We start from the raw sequence: 24,474 nt of genomic DNA on the forward strand, positions 1-24,474 counted from the left end.
GTCATTGAAGCATAAAAACAGGAAATAATTCCAAAGTCTTTCATCAAAGTGGACATTCGGGTGTAAAGCGGACCTTATACTTCGCCAGGTCGGTTGACCGGCAAATATCTGAAGAAATTGCCAAATCAGTTGTGAAAACCTGCGGAAACTATCGATCGATGAATCTGGCAACCGTTCTCTGGGAAAAAGGAAAACTCAGCATTATAAAATAAAATCCGTATAAAATTTCTTTTATAAGCCAAATTACAATGCAATATTACGAAAATAAACACATATTTCTTGACTATGGTATTCAGCAGCAAGTCCTGGGAACATATACCAACCCACCCAAAAATCCAGGGTGGCCGCAGCCGAGATTGGACTCACTACACGAGTTTGTCGGTAGCTACCAAGGGTATTGTTTTGTATCGTGACGCCATCACTAGATGGGATACCTACCATGGCTTTAGAGAGGCCCATCTACCCTTGAGAGAAGGATACTGCGCCAGTTTTTCAACCTGATATTTTTTTTATTGCTGTATATAATACACAAGCATATACCAGTCTGAAATAGCAAGATCTTATACATGGCACAAAAAGAAACTGGAATCTTAGGAAGATCTCTATCATTCAAGTCATTATTAGGAACACCCGGACTCATGAGTAAGAATTTCAAAAACTACCTGGCAAATATACCCGGTGAACTAAGTGCAAGCGAGGCTCAAACAATTGCACTTAAAATGACGGCCAGAATATTAAAAAGAAAAGATCTCTCGGTTGCCATATATATGATAGCGGGCGAATGTTTATCATCCGGAAGAATGCTCCATCTTCAGTTTGACCAAACTAATAAGAAAACAATACCAGCAGAGGTCCTGGATATGACCTTAAACTATATCCGGTGGTGAGGCCCCAACTTGTGGGCTTTGGGGAGTGTGAAACCACCGTTTAATTGCCATTGCTCCCAGGTCCACTCTGACCCGGAGTGGTAGTACCTGCTAGGGTCCCAACTATGGGTTTAATAGAAACCGACTTGAAAAAAAAAACAACAAATATACTCTATTAAAAATAGTTCTTCAAAATCACTGGATTCGGCATAAAATAACCTGAAAAGGGTTGATATGCCGTAAAACAAAAACAAACAAACAATACCAGAAGAATACATCAAGTTTTGTTGTTTTTTTATACGCATTTTCATCTACAAATGTTGGTTTATTAACTAACAACATTTTAAATTAAATCAACCCATTGGTGTCCATTTTTTTTTTATTACCAGAAATGTTTTTTTCAAATACAATATTATATTTGAGCAACATTATTTCCAAAGATTTACCGGACTTTATAGGATACGGGCAGGGCTATTTGGCGTTGCCCGGGAGAAAAGCATCGCATATTTATATTAAAACATCTCTCCACTACTCCCTGTATCTTTCTCTCTTCCCTCTGTCCCCTTTTACTCTTCCTTTGTCATCCGCCCAGCCTTTTCATCTCTCTGGACATACACACACATGAACACATAAACTGTTTTTTTTTTTTTTTTTTTTAAATAGAATTCTCGAGGAATAAGTCGGCATAAGGAATTAAATTTTTTATTAAAAGAATCAGATTTATTTCTCTTTAGTTAGTTCATAATCTGGCTGGAAAACCACTGCAACCCTTAATAAGTCTGCACATGTTGACAGTCAAAAAATGAATAATTATATATCTTTAAATTTTAGATATTATTCATCCAGGTCAATACTGTGGCACTGAAGTTTATATATGCTACACGATGTCGAAATTTTCGAAATGCCAAAGACACGAGCTGAGTCTTCTACAGGATTAAATGAAACAAGTCATTTGTTAACCCAATTCATAATTGAACCCAGATCAGCGTCTAGATAAGCTTCATATTTCAACTGATCCGATGAAAATCGCATACCGTGCATCTACGAGGTGCTTTTAATAAGTTTCCAGACGAATTTTGTACTGGGATTTAAAATTATCGGAGACCTCTGAAAATTCAGTATGTTATTGCTATACATCTTAGATGACTGGCCACTTTTTATAATTTTAAGTTCAAATGCACAGCTACAGCGGGAATTGGAATATACCCTACTAAAGCCTGATTGTCACAGCTGATAAATTTCAAAAATGCAATCTGGACGTGAGGACACTTTAGAAGAACGATATGCAATTAAACTTCTGTTTTAAACTTGGAAAAAATGAGACAGAAACGTATGGAATGCACGAGACTGCTTTTGGACCATCTTGCGTGAATCGAGCATCAGTTTTCAAGAAGAATAAGAGATTCAAGGAAGGCAGGGAGTCTGTGAGGGATGATGAGAAGTGTGGGAGGAGTAAGGAAGTTAGAACATCAGAGTTGATTGGTCAAATAAAAATTAATGGATAAGGACGGTCGTGTGTCTATAGAGACAATAAGTACACAGTTTGATATCAGTGTGGGAACTGTACACAGTTATTTACGATGAACTGAAAATGCAGAAAATTTGCGAAGTTTTTTTTCCAAGGATGCTCAGACAAGATTAGAAAGAAAGACGTTGCCGTGGGCATCAAATCAATTTCGCACCCTCCATATAGTCCAGACCTTGCCCCCTCTGACTTTTGGTCATTCCTTAAACTCAAGGAAAACTTTAGAGATTGCCGTTATGAGAAAATTAAGGCCATGAAAGAGACTGTGACGAGAGAACTTCTTATGGAACGGCACAACAATGCATTGCAGCCGGAGGAGATTACTTCGAATGGAACTAGAATTTCATGTGCGTACTATCAATAAAAGTGCCCATACGAAAAAGTATGTGGACTTATTAAACGCAGCTCATATATCTCAAACGACTGATGCTTCCGATGATTTTATAATTAGTTACTTCTTTTGGATTTTACGTTCAAACAAATATTAAACGAACAGTTCTCACACGTCGTTCCCAACAAATGCGTATTTGGGCACTTGTAGGATTTAGCAAGTGACTAAGAAATAATCAACTAAGTATTGTTACATACGTGCGCAGTCACTCGTATATATACTGTTGACCGTCGCTTTTCCATGTGTGGGCTGTGGTCTTCTTATTCTGATCTTTTCTTATAGGATTTTGCAAGCGAACGAGAAACAATCAACAAAGTCCTTTTACATACGTGCACGGTCGCTGATATCTATTCTTTATATCTCCGCTGTTCGAGGTGTAGACTCCTTTTATTCTGATTTTTTCTTTAACTAAAGATGAATCTATTCATGCTTTGGATAATAATGGAGACTTGTTGGTTTTCAAAGCTTATTTTTTTTTCACTTAGCCATAAAATGGTTGACGAACAGATAGAGCATTAACTTAGATTGTCAAGCTCGTCTTGTCGGTCTGCTTTCCGTGTCGAACTGCTCAGAAAAGCTGTTCTGTCCCTCGAACACGTGATGTTATATTTTTATATAATATCATTGACACCTGCATTTCTAGTGCGTTTCGTTTAGAGAGATAACCATGAACACTCACTTCACAAACGCTAGCTGCAGGTGGTCTATTTCCGTCTGCCGCCAGGTTATTCAGGCATGTACTCTATGCAACCCTCGACGAAATACATACTAGTTAACATAATCTCTATTTTATGGCGTAGGGTCGACATATATAACATATTGGCAGCAACAAGGCTGTGCTTATTGAAATTATCAAGTAGAGAACACAAGCTAACATCGTTTATGTTAATCAGGATACGAGTGTGTGCAAATGTCAGAAGTGGATGGACGAAGCCAAGCTGATTGCATACCCCATATGGTATTGAGCCCCCTAGCATCACAAGAAGATAAATCTGCAAAATTTGAAGGATAGAATAACAAGGCCAGCGTACTGGAAATAGTGTACTCTTTCCCGGAAAAATGCTTGAACAGCCTCGTTAGCATTTCCGGGTAATGCCGCTTCAGGTGATTGGCGATGAACCAATTCCTCGTCAAAGAAGAAAAGATAAAGTCTGGGAGGGTGGACCCCCTAGAACTGACCAAAACAATAGTTCATCCGTAGGGGATAGGGCAACTGATTGTCGAAGTCATTACTTTGACAGGAATCAAATGTCGTACATCAAAATTTTAAAGCGGCCGGTCTAGTGTTACCCGATCAGGTAGTTTGAAGATATCGGCTATCTGACCTAGAATTCACTAAACATTGATGCCACTGCCCGAAACCCCCTCGGGGGCCCGGGCGACAAGATCAAAGTGTAGTATCTGTCCCGGCAGATGCTGCAAGCAAAGACTAGCTATGACTAGCAAAGACCATATGTGGGGGTAACCCCACATATCTGAACTTGGTAAATATAGGGACCACCCTACAGACCACAGTTACTATCCAGCTCCCATTTCCCACCTCTCGGGAGCTGGATCCCCCTTTCCCTCCCCCTCCCTCTCTCTCCACATTAAAAAACGGCCTTGTGCCTAATTTGCTCAGTGGGGAAGCAAATAAATCCACACTAAACATTGATGTCATAGTTTTTTCCCCATTCACTGTGCAAAGCTTAATCATGTTTTGCAGGGCCAAAAACAACAATTTTGTCCTTTATAAAAAACAAAATAAATCAAAACCAAGCAGCATGCATTAATAGCTGAAGACACGGTAATAAAACATAAACATTTGTTACCAAAATGATTGGATTCGGTATTAAATGAACGGAAAAGGGTTGATATGCCGTAAAACAAAATAACTAAACTAACCACCGTGAATAAATATTTTAAGATATAAAGAACTTGAAGCATAAAAAGCTGTTATCAAAATGACTGGATTCCGCAGTAAATAAACCGAAAAGGGTTGATATGCCGTAAAACAACCAAATTAACAAAATCACTGTGAATAAATATTTGAAGAAGCAAAAACTTTTACTAAAATGAGTGAATTTTACATTAAACAACAAAAAAAGGATTGATATGCCGAAAATATAAAACAAAAAACAAATAATAATAATAATAATAATAATAATAATAATAATAATAATAATAATAAAAGCCCAACAAACAAAACAAAAAACAAAATAATAATAATAATAATAAAAAAAAAACACGAAAAACAAAACGTCCGGACTTCACCCGGATCAAGTCATTTGATAATCTATATTGGAGAGGGAAATCCAGTTCGGATTCTGCTGGAACGCGGAAGATGATGAAGAGGCTGAAATCAGTAAAAATTAAAAAAACAAAAAACAAAAAAACCAAAAAAAACCAATGTATTTATTTTTTCAAATATACAATCTAAAATCAAAGAAAAACCATTATACACCAGTAAGTTTTTTTTTATTACACGAGGAACTTGGCCTTGGAAACGATGGAATGTTTTCAATGACGGCATCCCATTGAGATGCGACCAGGAACGCTTCTTTAGGTTCGGTGACATTTCTTTATCTACGATTTGACGATAAAATTTAAGACATCGAGGCGTGGGGAACATTGCTGTTACTTATAAGCACCCCCCCCACACACACATATATATATATATATATATATATATATATATATAAATATATATATATATATATATATATATATATATATATATATAAATAGTTAAATGCATATATATATATATATATATATATATATATATATATATGTATATATAAGTATATATATGTATCTACATACTTATATATGTGTATGTGTGTGTTGATCGAGAAAAAAAAGAGAGAAAGGAAGAGAGACAAAGGAAGACATGAAGAGAGAGAGAGAGAGAGAAAGAAAGATAGATAGATAGATAGATAGATAGATAGATAGAGAGCGAGGTGGTGGGGAAAGAGTAAAAGCGATAGAGAAGGATAACAACTAGAAAGAAAGAGCAAACGGCAAGGAAGAGCATCCCCACACACATCAACATGAACTCTAGAAACACATACAATCACTCACTCACGCATTAAAACAACAGCTAACACGCACATCCATTACCGCCTAAACACATACATCAATCAAAACACACAAAGCAACCCCACGCACATACATACACGAACCTCCGATACACGTAGACGCATGTCGAGCAATCTTTTTTTTTTTAATAAAACGTGAAAAATCGTAGAATTGTCGAGAAGAAATGTGATTTGAATTTTATGAAAAAAAAGGAGAACGCAATACAAATGATTTATTTTTGCAAGCACTAAGAAATTCAAAGGTAAGTACTTAAATCTTACTTTGATCCTTCGATAGTTATTCGAATCTACTTATGTCTAATATATATATATATATATATATATATATATATATATATATATATATATATATATATATATATATATATAGAATAATTAATCAGAATCGAAATCAGGAATCGGAAAAATCGGAATATTTTGGAGGTATCAAAATCGGTATCGGAATCGGAAAAGTTTTAACTTAATTTCGATTCCAAATCGATTTTTTTTTAACTTTTTGTCTTTACATTAAAAACTTAAACAAGCACAAAATATTTTATGATAATTCTTTGTATTGGATACAAGTAAAAAAAATATAGATAGAAAATCTCACGATGTATTTAATAAAATCTTGGATAAAATACATAAAGCGAAAATATTCTGTAGTTTTTTTTTCTGAATTAAAAAAGGAAATTATATTTACACTGACACAATATAGACGCACCCCAAAAAGAAAAAAAGGAAATTGCGGCATTTGTTACTGTAATTAAAAAAAAAAGAAATGAAAAACAAATATGCAACTTATAAATGTTGCCAAATACAAGACTCTTCTACCTACCGGGATAAGTTTATTTGTGTTTAAACTTATTTTAAAGAATGCTTTAGTTAAAAACAAACCTAATATCTCCTCTTTGATTTAGAAAATAAAACATGGCTGCTCTGCAGAAGAACCCATTATAACCGTTCAAAATCGAAAATTAATCAAATACTGGTAGAAACACATAACTATTAACCATCGAGCAAAAATGTTATGTTTTACGAGTATTTTGTCTAATTTTCGATTTTTGAGCGATTTGAGAAGATTAAAAAAATTATAATAATCCGGAAATGATTATCATGTTTTGCTAATTTTATCTGACAAAACGGTTTTCATACTCAAAATTCTAAAATAATTGTTTTTGGAGGGTTTGTTTTACTATACACATAGATTCGAAAAAGTTGTCAAAAAAACAAATATATAAAAAATAAATGTTATCAAAGGCAAGATAAGTTACTTTTCTACCTAACTAAATAATGTTTTAGTTTTTTTATTTAATATAAAATGTTTAATCGGTTCGAAAAACATGCAGTGTTTATTAGTATATTTAAAAAAACAAAAAACAAATGGCAGCTGTTGGATACGTTAACTTTGGGAAAATTAATTCAAACTAAAAAAATATGCAAAATTCAGTTAGAAACTCACTCAATATATATTACAGTGACACAGGCTGACATATATTGAGTGTGTTTCTAACAGTATTTTGTATAATTTTTTAGTTTGGACTCCTTTTCCCAAACTTAACGTATTCAACACCGAGGTAGCCGCCATTTGCATTTTTCAAATATATCGATAAACACTGTATGTTTTTCGAACCGATTAAGCATTTTACATTGAATAAAAACACTAAAAACTTATCCAGCTAGGTGGAAAAAGTAATTTATCTTGGATTTGATAACATTTATTTGTTATATATTTGTTTTGTGGCAACTATTTTGAATCTATGTGTACAGTAATACAAACCCGTTATTTTTTCTTTCGTCACATAATCATCTGAAAACGTAGAATCTCACTTTGAAAAAAGTGATTTTGCTAAAGCTGTTAATCTATTTGCCATTATTATTGTTGTTGTTATTATTATTATTATTATTATTATTATTATTATTATTAAAGTAATCTCAACCTTTGGATATTTTTAGTTGGGTTTTTTATTTAACATCAGGTCAATTCCATTGACTTCAGACATTCAAGCTGTATCAATACTATCGCCGTTCTTAACAAGCAAGCCTTTTACAAAATTGGAAAAGAAATTGATTTGTCAATCTGATTAAGCCATTTATGATGGCTTTTTGTTATGGTCCTAAGCGTTACAATCACAATAGGATTCACCTTGACTTTCTTACAGTTCGAGGTGTTGATGTTATTACTGTTTCATAGCAGTCTCAACTTTCTGATGTTTTTTTTTCCTTCTAGTTTTAGTTTAGACATTCAAGCTATACCTCCAAACTTTCGCTGTTCCCAACAGGCAAGCCTTTTGTCAAATTGGAAAAGAAATTGTCTTGTCAATCTGATTAAGCCATTTATGGTGGCTTTTTGTTATGGTCACAAACGTTCTGATTACAATGGGATTCACCTTGATTTCTTTACATATAGATAGTCTAACTAATTCTCACCTAAGATCTTGGTATTTAATTATTTATTTACTAATATTATTGGCTCACAGGGAGCTTTCACACAGGTCATCAAAGACCTCTCCTTGAAAACAGCCTGTGGTGTTCCATGGAAGCTGAGTGCCACCAAGTCTCCCCAGGTTTCCAGTACTCTTTCGATAACATTTGCAAATAAATTTGCATTATCGCAACAGCCGGTTGCCATTGATTTCTCATTGGCAGTAGCTATTAGTCTTCACCGAAATTTGAGTGGCAATAAGCTCCCCCAAGGGCCCAGTTCTTTTCGCACTTATCTGGCTGAGATCTGTTCAGTTCATCGCTCTTTCCTTCCTCCTTGACTCTACTTGGTTATTTGGGGTGGGTGGGCTGTGATATGGGAAGGGGAGGAAGGAGGTGAGTTTGGGTTAGAGAACTTATAGATATGCGGTTTCAGTGTTCTTGGTTCCATGTAGTGTTTCATGGTTTGCCTTTGCAGCAGTTTATCTGGCTCGCACTTGTTGCTCCTGTGTGTTAGTCTCCACATTCAAGGGCTTTCCTTAATATTTCAGCTGATTTCATGATTGTTGTTCGTTGTATTTTTCCAGTCATTCCTTTGATTCCAAATCCTCCCATTCTTTTTTTCAAAGTTTTTCGGGATTGTTCCTAGTGCTCCTACTATTATAGGTATTATTTTGATTTTCTTCATCATCCATTTCCCTTTCAGCTCTTTGGCTAGCTCTGTGTATTTGCTCCGTTTCTCCTTTACTTTGGTATTCTCCCTTTGGTCAGCTAGAACAGCAAAGTGTACGATGTGACAGGATTTTTCTTTCTTGTTAATTATTACGACATCCGGTCTTCTTGCTTGGATGACTTTATCAGTTCGCATGTCCAGGTCCCATAGGACTTTGTGATTCTCGTTGTTGTTGTTGTTGTTGTTATCATTATTATTTGTAATTTGTTTTTCTTTTACTGTAACGCACATCAATTTAATAATTGTAAAAAAAAATGTGAACATTTTTTAGAAGGAAGATACAGACTAGTAAAGAGAAATCACTATATCTATAATATAAAGCTGAACGTTTGTGTGTGTCTCTGGTCACGAATAGGCTCCTATATGGTTGACTATTATAGAAAACTGATCACATATAATGATAGAAGATGTATCGAGGCACAGGAATGGGTACGTTTGATCTGGCATAATGATGATTCATTAAAATTGTGGGGTCTGCGTTGGCGCCTGGTCCACAAAGTATGGAAATAAAAAATTTAAAAATAAAAAAAAAAGTTTACAAGTGTTTTTGATATAAATGTACATAATAATACTTTGATAAGTATGTTTTAACTTAAATAGGGATGGTATAATAAAATTGTGGGGCCTGCGTTCGCGCCTGGCCTCCATAGAATGGAAATAGGCACAAACTTTAATAAAGACTTTTCATATCTATCTGCGTAAGTATACTTTGATAATTATGTTTCAGTTTGAAGCATTTAATAAGAATAAATGTTTAATTTCAATTGTATCTCTCGCGGTTTACGGTAGCCTAGTGGTTCAGGTCCTTGCTAATGACTTTTGTTGCCGAGGTTTTAATCTCTCGACTGATGTTAATCGTGACACCCTGCACTGATGATTCCCGAAAGGATGAAACACTAGTGTCTGTAGGTATTTAATAATTATTAGACTACCTGTGACCCGTTGTATCAGTATGTTATATTAGCTATGGGATTATTGTATGAGCGTGACACTTATGACATAAAGAAAATAGTTTTTTTTTACATAACAGAAACATTTCTATGAAAGTATATTAAAATGAAAAAAGAATATGGATAGATTTCTATGAGTCGTTCTGTTTATAATTGTTTATTTTTGAAAAAATAAAACTTACAGCCATTGAATTATAAGTGGTTTGCCATACTTATAGGTAAATGTGTACTGAACAGATACCATAATACTCAAAGTAAAATTTTGATATATCTTTTAATTTAAACGCGAAAAAGCAAAAACAAAATAAACAAAAAAACAATTAGAACGCTGAAAACGTACACAGTAAAACAGTACGTTTAATTGTTGGGTTGGTTATTTATTTGTAACGCAAATTAAAAAAAAAACATATTTTCAGGGTTATTTATTTATGTTGGTAGTGTAGAAGAAAATGTATGAATATTTTTAAAGAAAGGCGTATTAAAAAAATGGAGAATAAATTAAAAAAATAGTAAGGCGATGGGTAAATCGCTGTTGTAAAATGCTCTCATGGTTGTCAACGGGTTAATGTAGATTTATTTGTAAGAAAATTCCGTTAAAATAACTTAAACGTAATACGAAAATGAACGATGTAAAAAAATGCAGAAAATATTAACAATTGTTTATTTGGATAATTTAAACGCGAAAAAATCCAATTGGGACGCTGAAAACGTACAAAGTAAAAAGTTGCGTTTTATTATCGCGTTGATTATTTGTTTATGTAGGCATGCGCAACCGGAAGTCGTAAACCGGATGTTGGGTTACAACAACCGTTACAAGGTCATTTGAGTTGTATAATAATATAGATTAATATAAATAATAATGTCAACCCCTTTAAGAAACTTGTTTCTTATCGTTGAGCACTTTCAGTTGTAATAACGTCCGCCAACAGATCGTCATATAATGATTAGATCACTCTGACTGACGTAAAAGTATTTAATAAGAATAAATGTTTAATTTCAACTGTACCTCCCGCAGTTTACGGTAGTCTAGTGGTTCTGATCCTTTCTAATGAAGCCAGACATGATTTCTGTTGCCGGGGATCGAATCTCTCGACTGGCGCTAATCGTGACACCCTGCACTGATTCCCGAAAGGATGAAACACTAGTATCTGTAGGTATTTAATAACTATTTTAGTAAATAATTATATATATATATATATATATATATATATATATATAATTATTTTTACTATAATAACTATATATACCTACAGACACTAGTGTTTCATCCGCCCGGGAATCTTCAGTGCAGGGTGTCACGATCAACACCAGCCGAACGATTCGAACCCGCAACACGAGACATCCCCGGCTCGATTAGCGGAGACCATATCCATTCGGCTACCATTAACCGCGTGAAATAATGTTGAATTTAAACATTTTAATTTTAAATGTTCATTACGTCAGTCAGACAGTGATCTAATCGTTATACGATGATCTATGCATAAGAGCTAAATTGACCGACTTTAATTCAACTGAAAGTGCCCAACGATATATATATATATATATATATATATATATATATATATATATATATATATATATATATATATATATATACCGGCAAATAATTTTTTTAAAACTATTACACATATATTAATATAGTTATTGCATAAAGAATTCGTATTTAAACAATTATATTCTTATTGCCCCATTATACACTGTTTTTTTTACAGTGTTATTACATTTAAACGGACCCAGCACGTTGTAGATTTCGTCGCAAGGAAACAGAAGCAAGGAAGAAACTTTTTAATAAAAACCTTTATATCTATTATTTCTAACAACTCATTTTTTTTCAAAAATATTTAAACAGTTCTTTTCTGTTTTTTTGGCCGCGTTTGACTTTTCATCTCTAACACCTCTTCTTCGAACACCTGTGTCATTTTATCTCCAATGTAACATCACATAAAAATTACAATTAAATTTACCAAAATGATCCAAGATGGTAAAATTAAAGTATATTATTAATATTAAAGAATTAATATTTATAAAGTTATCTCAGCCAGATGTAAAAGCTCGATAAAACCAAATAAAGCTTATAATACGAGCAAACAGTTACTAAAACATGTTAAAAAACACTTTGAAATGAGTTAAAAACATATTTAATCTAAAAAGGAAACACTAGATAAGTGGATAGTCCTTAATCCGCGGAGTTTCGAAGAAATACTTTCCTTCTCATCAGAGGGTAGGAATTAGTAAAATGCGGGATCGGATTTTGCATGCAAAAGTATTTGATGAAACAACAAGTAAGTCAAAGATCTTACTTGAAAACAAAAAAAGTGAAGCAGAGGGAATATGGTGAAGAAAAAGGTGATAACACATGAATGGATAGTCTGGTGGAAGATAAATAATCCAGTGACGGTAAAATTCAAATGTATAACTTCAAGAAAGTTAATTGAATTTCCATTTGCACAAGTAAAATCCAAGGAAATCCAAGGAAATATATATATATATATATATATATATATATATATATATATATATATACACACACACACACGCACACATAATTTATATATATGTATGCGTATACTAGAGATTTGTTCGTCAAAAGCGGGGAAAAAGTTATGCTTCTTACTTAGAATGAGTACTTTTGCTAAATTTGGGTTCATTTTTCCATTAAATACTAATCCTTATTAACCACTAACCATAACTCGTACGTATATTATAATACTTCGTTCGCTGCAACCAATCATACAGAGAGCCATGAGAAATTTCAGTAAGATCGCCCAGTAGTTTCTGAGAAAATTTCTAATGCAAATATGCCACTGTGGTTACTAATACATATTAATCCCTATTAATTCCTAACTTTGCTTCGAACAGATACCAATGTAATTAATACGCTGCACCTTATCATAACAAAGGTTCGTACAAAATTCCAGCTATGTATAATTATATTCTTACTGTACCGTTGTACACTGTTTTTTTACGGTCTCATAACATTTTAAAAGGATCCAACACGTTGTAGACTTCGTCGCAGGGAAACAGAAGTAAGGAAGAAACTTTTTAACAACAACCTTTATATCTAGTATCTCTAACAACTATTTTTTTTTCTCTAAATATTTAAACAGTTCTTTTCTCTTTCTATGATTATAAGTATATGAACGACGCATATTCGCATGGCGGACATATATTTTGATGAAGGAGGATTGAGGGATTCCTTTTATATTTTTATTTTCAGAGCGCAGTAAACAAAACGGAAACAAAACAACAAAATAACGCAAAATGTTATTGGTTGAATCGATTGCAACACTTGTGCTACTTCAAGTCATAGCAGCAAGCATTGTCTTAGGTGAGTATTCAATACTACGAAAGGAAAATCACTTGTCAAAAATTAAAAGTTCAAGGTGGAACGATAAAATTGTTGCCATAGAAGAGACGACATGATTCCATTTCCGTTTGATAGAAAACCGATTTTCTTTTTTTTTTTTTGTTGCAGACCATTTCTTAGTTGACCGGTTGTGTACAAATCCCAAGACCGATAAGAGCCTTCTATCATGTCTGAAAGTGACACGATATTCAGCGAGCTAGATCGGAGATGCGCCGCTGTATAACTCATGCTCTCTACCGATTCAAGTTATGACAAAAGGACCATCGCCAGCTCCCTTAAAATGCAAATCCTGACGGTGTAACGCACCAGGGCACAACTCAACGCATCGGACGACCAGTGGTTACGGTCTTTGGTGTGGTTTCAAGTGAAGGCCACATCATGCCACCTCACATCTTCGAAGTCGGCTTGAAAGATAACACAAATGTGTACCTGAATGTTCTAAAGAATGTGGTGATGCCCTGGTGCAATCAGGTGATTGCTGGCAGAATTTGGGTGTGGCAGCAGAACTTGGTGCCGGTCTACAAGTCTAAAGAGACCCAGGCTTGGTTTCAGAAGGAGTGCTACGACTTTGTACGCTTCTCTCACTGCCCCCCCCTCTCCTGAACATGCTAGACTACTTCGTTTGGTCATACGCAAAAAACATCACCAACATGACCTCCCACAACCCCGAAGCCAGCCTAACTGCTGCCATCTGCCAAGTATTCACCAAGCTCTCGCCGACGCTCGTGGAAAAAGTTCCAAACTCATATCGGGGCAGTGATTTAGGCTGAAGGCGGCTACACTGAATAGCGTCAGCTCTACTACATAATCAACGTACCTGAATTGATTTTTTCAATAAAAGTTTAAAAATGAAGTTGTAGTATTGTTTTAAGCTACATCTACGAGGTGCCTTTAATAAGAGTCAATACTTTTTTGTACAGCCATTAAAAATTGTCGTAGACTCTGGAAAATTGAGTATGTTATTGCTGCACATTTTATGAGATGACTGACCAATTTTTAAGATTTCAGGTTCTAATAAAGAGCTACAGAGAGAATTGGAATACATTCTACTAAAGCCTGATTTTCACAGCTGGTGAATTTCAAAAGTGTGATGAGGACACGTTAGAAGAACCATATGCAATAAAATTCTGCTTTAAACTTGGAAAAATGTCACAAAACGTATGACATGCTTGCATGAATCGAGCATCAGGTTTTGAGATTGAAGGAAGGCAGGGAGTCTGTGAGCGATGATGAAAGATGTAGGAGGAGGAAGAAAGTCAGAACACCAGAGTTGATTGGCCAAATAAAGAATTTCATGGATAAGGACCATCGTGTGTCTATAGAGACAATAAGTGCACAGTTTGATGTCAGTTTGGGAACTGTACACAATCATTCACGGGGAACTGAAGATGCGGAAGATTTGTACGAAGTTTGTCACAAGAGTGCTCCATCTTTATCACAGACTATTTGACAAAGACGGGTATCAAGACAGTTTCTCACTCTCCCTATAGTCGAGACCTTGTTCCCTGTGACTTTTGGTGATTTCCTTAAGTTCAAGGAAAACCTTAGAGGCTGTCTTTATGAGACAATTAGGAGATGAAAAGGTCTGCAACGAGGGTTATTGATGCGCTCACACAGAAAACTTATATGGAAATTTCCAGAAGTTTTTGGAACGGTAAAACAAGTGCATTGCAACCGGAGGAGATTACTTTGAAGGGAATGAGTTTCATGTTTGTTATATCAATAAAAGTGCACGTTCGAAAAAAAAAAGTCTGGAAATTAATTGAAACTAATATATATATATATATATATATATATATATATATATATATATATATATATATATATATTAGTTTCAATTAGTTTCCAGACTTTTTTTCGAACGTGCACTTTTATTTATACAAGCACTTGGCCGATTCGGATATCTACACAGCTATGCGGATTACCCAATATATAACTTGGACATTATTACCAAACGGATGTAAAGAACGTATAACATGGATTTTACCAAGCTAGCTGGATCTAAAAAAAACATTCATATCCTTTTTCTACACATCCTCCTGCTACAGGACTTCTGATAAATGTATTATTTTCACTTTGACTTTCCATGTCTCACTGACTTTAGCAAATAGGGTGCATACCTTTATAACTATTTGCAAATATTTTCTCTCCTCTGATGAGATGGTAGACATCGAAACCCTATAGGTTAAGGAGATTAATTTTCTAAAGCATTATTTGTCTTGCTTAGAATAATAAAAATTCTTTGATATGAAACTCAACTACTTCATTTCATTCCAATGAGAGTTTTTTGAAATTAATTGAATTACAATTTAATATATATATATATATATATATATATATATATATATATATATATATATAAGTAGAGATACCTGACGTTGTCCTGCATTGACAATTACCCTCCAATATTTTTATTGTCATCGAAATCGGTATAATCGCCAATTTTTTCAATCAAATCGATTGATTGCCTGCTCTACTTAGGGACCCATCGATGCTTCACATGCCTTCTCGAAATGAGTTATCCCACAATAAATTGTAGTCTTCATTGCACTACATTGCACTGTAGTGAACCTACTGTCGATTTTATAAAATTATTTTTTATATATAATGGCTTCAATTACAGTTTAAAATACAAAAGTCAGATATCATGGTTTCTAAACACAAACATTTCTTTAGAGCGCACCCTCGCTATATTAAAGAACCTAATGTTGATTTAATATACCTGGCATTACTGGTTGTGCGGTCATAATGATTTTAATTGAAATTTAAAATAAAAATGTCAAATATAATGGTTCAGTTTTGCTTTAAAAGAACTATTCATTTAGAACGCGCCGCTGTCATAAATAGTCTACAATCTATTTTGTACTAGCCTGGGTGCCTGGCGTTGCCCGGGTGTTTTGAGGTGTGTGTTGAGCAAAAGGAAAAAAAGTGGTAGTAGGCAGGCAGGCAGGCAGGCTCGAACCTTTGACGCGAAGGCGGAAAAGAAAGTGGAAAAAAAAAAACCTGACATCTTATCGCTACTCCATGACGCGACTGGAAGTTTAGAACGTTAAAATTAGACAAAGTCAATCCAACTGATACGATTACTTGCAAAAATGGCTTACAAAAATCGACCCCCTTTTGTAGAAAACTGCACAGTTGGGTGGAGAAATTTATGTTTTTGACAATTTTTCGATATTTGTTGTCCAAGACGTCGCGCTTCAAAATTATACCGATCTCGTGAAAATCCGTTGCCTCTGACGAAAGATTTAGCCATAAGTACATACATACATACATACATACATACATACATACATACATACATACATACAGACATACATACATACAGACATATAAACAGACAGGTGAGATTGATTTATTTAATATTTTACTAGCCTGGTTGCCCGGCGTTACCCGGGTGTTTGTGGGTGTGTGTTTAGAAAAACGTTGTAGTAGATAGGCAGGCTCGAACCCGTGACGCAAAGGCGGAAAAGAAAGTGGAGGTGTTTGTAAGGATGTTGGTTGAGTAAAAAAAAAAAAAAAAAAAAAAAAAGAAGGAAAATTTCGAGCCCCCCCCCTCAAAAAAAAAGTAGTAGTAGGCAGGCAGGCTCGAACCCATATTGCGAAGGAGGAAAAAAAAGTGACGCATTAGCTGTTGCGCCCATCGCCAAACCGGAAGGCTAGACAATCGAAAAGAGGCGATTACTTTCGAAAATATCGGCGAAAAAGGCCACTCCTCCCTGTATAAAAGTGCCCAGTTGAGGGTGAAGGAATAAATGTTTTTGGCCAATTTTTCGATATTTGTCGTGCTTCAAAATGATACCAATCTCGTGAAAATTCGTCGCCTCTGCCGAAAGTCGATTTTCAAATACAAGTAAAACTAAAATCAATGGATCATCCTGCACAAGTGTATTTTGACGTTTAGGAATACATCTGCATATTTAACAGGTGTTTTTACGAAAATCGGGGAAAATAACAATCTTATAGTTAAATAATTAGAGATTAATAAAGAATCGGAATCGGTAATTGTATCGGAATCGAGAAAAAATATTGGAATCGTCCCATCACTAATAGATACTCATTGTATTAGTTATATGGAATTCAACTATGATTAATGAGGTGTCAGGTAAAAAATTGATCTGTCATTTTTTTTTTTATATCTTTGAAGATTTCCTAAAAGAAATTATTTCAGAAGAAGCTTCGCATTTCATTATCAAATTTATTGAAATCCAAATAAATAAAAAAATAAAAAATAAAAAATAGAATAAAATGCATAAATTAAATAAAACCCAAAAATTGTTTACATTTTTTTTTCCAAAGTTTATTGGGAAATTGTATTTATTATATTCCCCTTTTTCTCTCTTTCTCTCTCCCTCCTCTCTCTCCACTTCTCTATCTCTCTCTCTCTCTCTCTCTCTCTCTCTCTCTCTCTCTCATGCGTATACTCTTTCTGTCTTTGTCAGTCTGCTGGACTCTTTGTTTGTCATTGACGTTGATTTTTGAGCTCTCACTTTTATCGTTAAGCGCGCAGATTACATAAACGCATCCCCCGCCAAATTGTCTGTCACAGTTACGTTCTAAATGTCGTCACTGTAGATACATCCAAGTATTTGAGTGAGATGCGTCCTAAGATGCGTCTTTGGATAACTTTAATTAAAATCGCCCGTTCCTTCTGTCATCGAATTATTTCGATTATCCAGTATCGAGACTTATCAGAGACATTCCGATACAAAACCTGCCTAAGAGCACTGCCAGAAACATGAAGTACCTTCGTGTAAAGATTCATAAAAATCAGCCCAGTCGTTTCGGAGTTCATAGGGAATTAAATCAGACGCATTTAGGGATGTGCTGCTTAGTCAGCTACTTTTCAGAGAAGAGACGGTGTTAGTCTTTCTCTGCTCAATCGTTATTCTTTCCATAAAACATTCACACCAAAAACTCGTCTAGTTATAACCAGTGTAAATAATTTGCCTTTCTTCCTCAGTGTAGCTAAACAACTCCCACGAGCAGATTTTCTTTCCAAGAACTACCAGTCTATGTAACACAATACAACCTGGCTGCTTCCCAGCGGGTGTAGCATGCTCTCGTTCCGTCAGCCATGACCAGGTAGAAGAATATAGCTTCTAAATTTTACTCAGTAATATATCAGTTACGCTACGGGCCCTTCGGCTGAAATGTTGAGAGAATAACACTTAAGATGAGAACAGTAGACCGATGCGAATAATAAAAATAATAAAAATTATTATCTTCATCTAAACTATTCAGAAACATGACGTCACGCATAGTGTTGAAATACAATTAACATTGATAAACGCGTAGATTAAATGGAGTTATCTTTATCGGTATCTCTACGTATCTGTATCGATCCATCTATATATCTACTGTTTTTGGTCAAGATCAAAGTGTAGTATCTGTTCTTCAGATGCTGCACTTCTATTTCTTGTTCTCTTTCGGTGGGGGAGAAATCCTTCACGACTGAGACAATTTTTATTTTTGTACCTTTTCTCCACGTTAAAAAACGACCCTGGTGTCTAACTCTGTCCCGTGGGGAGGCACAGTAAATAGGTACTGTTATATGAAAAGAACTTGGTCTATGTGCGTGAGAGGGTATGGACTCCAAAACAGCCGGGCCGATTTTTATTAAATTTCACAAGAAGATAAATTATGTGCCTGGCAGTGTTCTTAGATAGGTTTTGTAACAGAATGTCTCCGATAAGTATCGATAACTGATAATCTAAAAAATCCGATGAATGTGGGAACAGGTGATTTTTTTTTTTTACCAAAGTTAACAACTTATACAGCGCAACATCACAAGTGCATTTGAGAAGTTTTATTATCAAACAAGCCGAAAGGCCTGACATATAAAGTCTACAGTAGGTTCTTTGATATGACAAGGGCGCGTTTGAAATGAATGTTTCTGTTTCAAGCACAATTAAAGCATAATGCTTGACTTTTTATTTTAAATTTTTATTCAAGCCGTTTTCATCGCACAAGCAGTAAGGCCAGGCATATAAAATTAACAATAGATTCTTTAATATGACAGAGACGTGTTCGAAATGAATGTTTCTGTTTATAGCACAATTATAACATAATACTTGATTTTTACATTTTAAACTAACTCAAGCCATTATATATAAAACAATTTTTATAAAATCAACAGCAGGTTCTCTACAGTGCAATATAGGAGAGACTACAATGTATTGTGAAATAAGTCACTGGCTTAGTAATGTGAAGCTTCTTTTCTGGTGCACCGCGATGGGTCCCCAACTAGAGTAGGCAATCAATCGATTTGATTGAAAAATGGGCAATTTCACCGATTTCGATGCTAATAAAAATATGGAAGTATAAAGTCTTGGTTGATAATCATCCAATCCCGGGCAACGTCGAGTCTTACTGCTAGCATATTATAAAAGTGAACTTGTCTGCGCGCACGCGAGTGTGTTTATGTGCGGACGGTCCCTACCAAACAATGCTGTCGATTTTTGGTCTATAGATTAAATACTTGATATATGGGATATTCGGACCTAGGGAACAATTTGGATTTATTTTTTCGTCGGAAAGAAAGCAGCTTAGGTGTCAAATTGAACATTCCAAATTTGGAAGGCTTAAGTTGACTTAATACATATTCTTTACGCATGCGCAAGTATACATTTATAGGCAATATATTGCAATAATTTGTAAGGTTTATATAACCATGTATCCTTAGGGCAAACAATTGCGACTTCCGTTAGAGAGCTAAATGTTTCGGTTTCGATTTTAGCTTAAGGCACCCAAGTCATTAAAAAAAAAAAAATTAGATCCCTACTATAATTTAATTATCAATAGATAATTGGTTCTATAATATTAAATACAAAATTAACATAATTAAAATATCATATTTAAGCGTATTTTACAACCGGGCAATGCTAGACAGCGAAAAATAAAAAACAATAATACATAGAGAGTTGGCTCTATAATAATGCATTTCGGAATCCGCACAAATTAAAATATCATATTTAAGCGTATTTTAACACTGCACAACGTTGGGCGACAGGCACAATTTAAAAATTAATAGAAAATTTCCTCGATCACAAGAAGTACGAAATTTGTAAACATTCAAATATCATATTTAAACATATTTTACAACCGGGAAACGACGGGCGACAGGTAAAATTTAATAATTAATAAATCTATATATATAGCTACTTCTTTTAATCACATAAATTAATATACGAAAATATCATTTTATGCGTAAATTTTCAGTATTTACTACAACAGTGCTCAATACATAGGTAGAGCTAGGTTATATATATATATATATATATATATATATATATATATATATATATATATATATAACATTATGTATGAAGCTAGTAACAATATATTAAGCTGCTTAATGCCTCGCTTCTTCTAGTCCACGCATACTAGAAGCGAAGTTTTTAGGTAAAAATCTGTCAGAACTTATCTATAGTTCATTTTTTTTATTGTCATCTTGTATTTTTAGCTTCTTACATAAAGTGGCTTCATGCCTTGTCTGGAGCGATTTCCATTAAATAAATATTTTTTTTTCATGCGACGCTAAATCTGGCGTTGTTGCCGTCTTTTCTGAGCCTGTGTGAGAACGTTCTCTTCGTGTCTGACAGATTTCACATGCTTGTTTCGCAGTTAACTCTCGGAATTCTCTTCTTTCGCCAGATATTTGTTCATCTACTTTTTAAACCTGCTGATAATTCGAAGCAAAATCGAAAACGTTCATGAGACATATGGGATATACATTATATTTTTCCATTTTTACAAAAAGAAAAAAGTAAAATCCAACAGAAAATTAAGTTTTATATATATATATATATATATATATATATATATATATATATATATATATATATATATATATATATATATATACTGACCCACACATAATACACACGCACACATATACATATATATATATATATATATATATATACATACCAATGTACAACCATAATAACACCAATCTACTTTATGACAAGCAATATGGTTTCCATCCTGCGATACCTACAGCTGATGTACTGATTGTAATTTCGCATAGTATAAGTGTTGTAGGCCCGTGCTAGGGGTTACAAATGGAAGAACCACAAGTAATGTAAAGTGTATAAAATATAATATGTATTTATCATAAAGAGTACAGGAGCCACTAAAGTGGTATGAGAGGAACGGGTTCGTAGCATGTGGTTAAACATGGTATGAATGTCTCCATATAGTCTCTGAAACCAGTGGCATTCCTAGGACTGGTTGATTCCACTTAGTTCTCAAATAGGGGTGATTTGTACCCCACAACAATAAGTTAATCGGGGTTTCCTCTGTAAAGCAATAACTCTTGACATATCAAAGACATTTCATAGGTTTGTCACAACATCCCAACCATCGAATCCTTTCTTTCTCATAGGTTTATACAAGGTAGGCGTCGATGGGAAGCCATGATCTATCTTGGAGCCGCTTTTTTTTTCGGCAATGATCTCCTACATCAAATTCTAAGTTCCTTCGTCGAAGATGACACCACCGTTTATGTCAACACTTCAAAAGCCGGCAACGACAAAGATCTCTTTAAGTTTCTCTCCTCTTATATTGAGCACGTGGTGAAATGCAGTTAAAAGTGACTGTATAATTTTGATGCGTCTTAAATCAAGCTCCTGTCTAGTCAACACCAACGCCAAAGCCCTGCTTGTAAGATTTGCATCAAATCTGTTGCCAAAGTCGCTGGAAAAATGGTTGCATCATTCTACTGCTGCAGAAGATATACGTCCGAAAAAGGAGTAATGTTGCCACGAATTTTTAAAACCTTTTGGATAAAAATAAATTTGGCTAGCCTTCATTCTCTGATCAGCACATATTTAATCTATCAATATATATATATATATATATATATATATATATATATATATATATATATTTATTTGTCGTGTTTGAAACCGACGGTACCAATGACTTGTCTCATCTAAAAACTTTCTGTTAACAAAACAATATATATAAATAATATGAATACGCTCTTATTTTCGGATTTCCCTTATAATTGAGCAATCTGCCGGATTTCTTCCCCCCTAAAAAACCCTATATATATTACTCTTACCTAAAACACATTATTGAAATATAAGCACAGACGCCATATATAATTTCATTACGACGACACTCGTTGCCACTACTTGGTGCTTGTTTTCGGAAATGTTCAGACGCATACCATCGACTTCGTAAATTCTTACAATATTTCTGCGCAAAGTTATTCTCTCAAACAATTTATACTTTTATACGAGTTAGGAAGCTACCTTACTTAGTCTTTATTATGTAATTTCACTCTTCCAGCGTTCACTGGGAGAAATGTATTTCTTCGTAGTCACTAATCAGAAAAAAAACAGCCGTCAATATTTTATTTGTACTTTGCTGTAATTAACTTATCGAAACCACATTTCCTACATACATAATCAATGCTCCTTTCAGATATGCTTCAACTTCAAACGAAAATTGCATTTTTTTCGCCGAACACTAACAGAATCCCTTTACGCATAACATCCGTTCACATTTAGTTCTTCGAAAACAACCATTACATTACTATTATTTAGATTATTCCGACCCATGGCGCGATGGATAGAGTAGTTGGTAAAATTCAATTAAAAAAGTTACATTCATAGAGATCGAAGGTGCACTCCTCAGTGTGGGCGACATAAAAACACAATTGTGAATTATTTAAGACTTCTACTTAATTATGGCTGACAGAACGAGAGCATGTTAATTCCTTGTGGATTAAATAAAACCTTCCGGACGAAATTTGGTGAAGATTCTCAAGTTCGACATAAAGATTCCCGAGTTCGACAAGATACACCTCGGCGGTTTGATATTGACTGAAACGTTTTCAAAATAACACTCAAGATGAGAACAGTAGTCCGAAGAATCCAAATAATCATACAAATAATCAAGCCTCACCTAAAAAAAAAAAAAATCATAACGGTAACATTCCATTATTTATTACACATAGCCCCCCCCCCTGTTTCAACCTGCTTATTCACTAACAGTTACCAAAATTGTGATAAATCTAACAGAAAAACACATCAGAAAAAATGCACGATTTGAACAAATGCTTATCGTGTAATAAATAACTATCACGGACTTTTTGCAATCAATTTCTCCGTAAATGTCTGTGTAAGTGTGTTCGGGTAAAATTAGGAGAGAGAGAGAGAGAGAGAGAGAGAGAGAGAGAGAGAGAGAGAGAGAGAGAGGGGGTGATGAGCTAACAGACGCGAAAACGTCAAGCTGCGTCGTTATTATACGTGCGTGTGTTCGGTTAACGTTTGACGCGAGACAGAAAAGGGAATGGAGATAAACTAACACGAATGATTTTCGCCTCTTTCTTCTTCCACCTTCGTTTTTTCCTCTTCTTTCTCTGTATTATTATTGGCTAACAAGGAGCTTTCACGCAGGTTGTCAAAGATCTCTCCTTGAAAAAGCCTGTGGTGTTCCATGGAAGCTGAGTGACAATAAGTCTCCCCGGATTTCCAGTACTCTCCACCTCTCTCGGTAGTATTTGCGAATAAATTTGCATTATCGCAACAGCTGCTTGCCATTGATTTCTCGTTGGCAGCGGCTATTGGTCTTCACTGGAACTCGAGTGGCAATAAGCCTCCCCAAGGTCCCAGTTTTTTTCGCACTTATCCAGCGGAGATCTGGTCAGTGCTATTTCCTCGGTCTTTCCTTCCTTCTTGACTCTACTTGGCTGTTTGGTCTCACTTTTTTGGGGGAGAGGTTGGGCGGTCAGTAATGTGGTAATGGGGTGGGGTTAGAGAACTTACAGATATGCGGCTTCAATGTACTTGGTTCCATGTGGCGTTTCATGTTTTGCCTCTGCATCAGTTTGTCTTGTCCGCACTTGTTGCTCCTGTGTGTTAGTTTCCACATTCAAAGGGTTTTCTTGATATTTCAGCTGTTTTATTGTATTTTTCCAGTCATTCATCTGATTCCAATTTCTCCCACTCCTTTTTCAAAGTTTTTCGGGGTTGCTCCGAGTGCTCCTACAATTATAGCTATTATTTTTGATTCTCTTCACCTTCCATATCCCGTTCAGCTCTTTGGCTAGCTCTGTGAATTTTCTCCGTTTCCCCCTTTTCTTTGATATTCACCCTGTGGTCGGCTGAAACAGCAAAGTCTATGATTTGACAGGAGTTTTCTTT

The 24,474-nt window shown here is 34.8% G+C and overlaps 1 protein-coding gene across 1 annotated transcript in view; it reads left to right on the forward strand.

Moving 5' to 3' along the window:
- Window positions 1–5,738: 5,738 nt before the first annotated feature.
- LOC145259605 (snaclec aspercetin subunit alpha-like) overlaps window positions 5,739–24,474 on the forward strand; it is a 100,163-nt gene continuing 81,427 nt past the window's right edge. The window contains exons 1-2 of the mRNA XM_080117261.1: window positions 5,739–6,104; window positions 13,166–13,276. Of these exons, the coding sequence (XP_079973387.1) occupies window positions 13,210–13,276 (67 nt within the window). The 5' untranslated portion in view covers window positions 5,739–6,104; window positions 13,166–13,209. The remainder of the gene's footprint in view (window positions 6,105–13,165; window positions 13,277–24,474) is intronic.

This window comes from Euprymna scolopes, chromosome 35 (genome assembly GCF_053919585.1).
Source record: "Euprymna scolopes isolate OS-2025 chromosome 35, ASM5391958v1, whole genome shotgun sequence".
In the NCBI taxonomy this organism is placed as follows: domain Eukaryota; kingdom Metazoa; phylum Mollusca; class Cephalopoda; order Sepiida; family Sepiolidae; genus Euprymna; species Euprymna scolopes.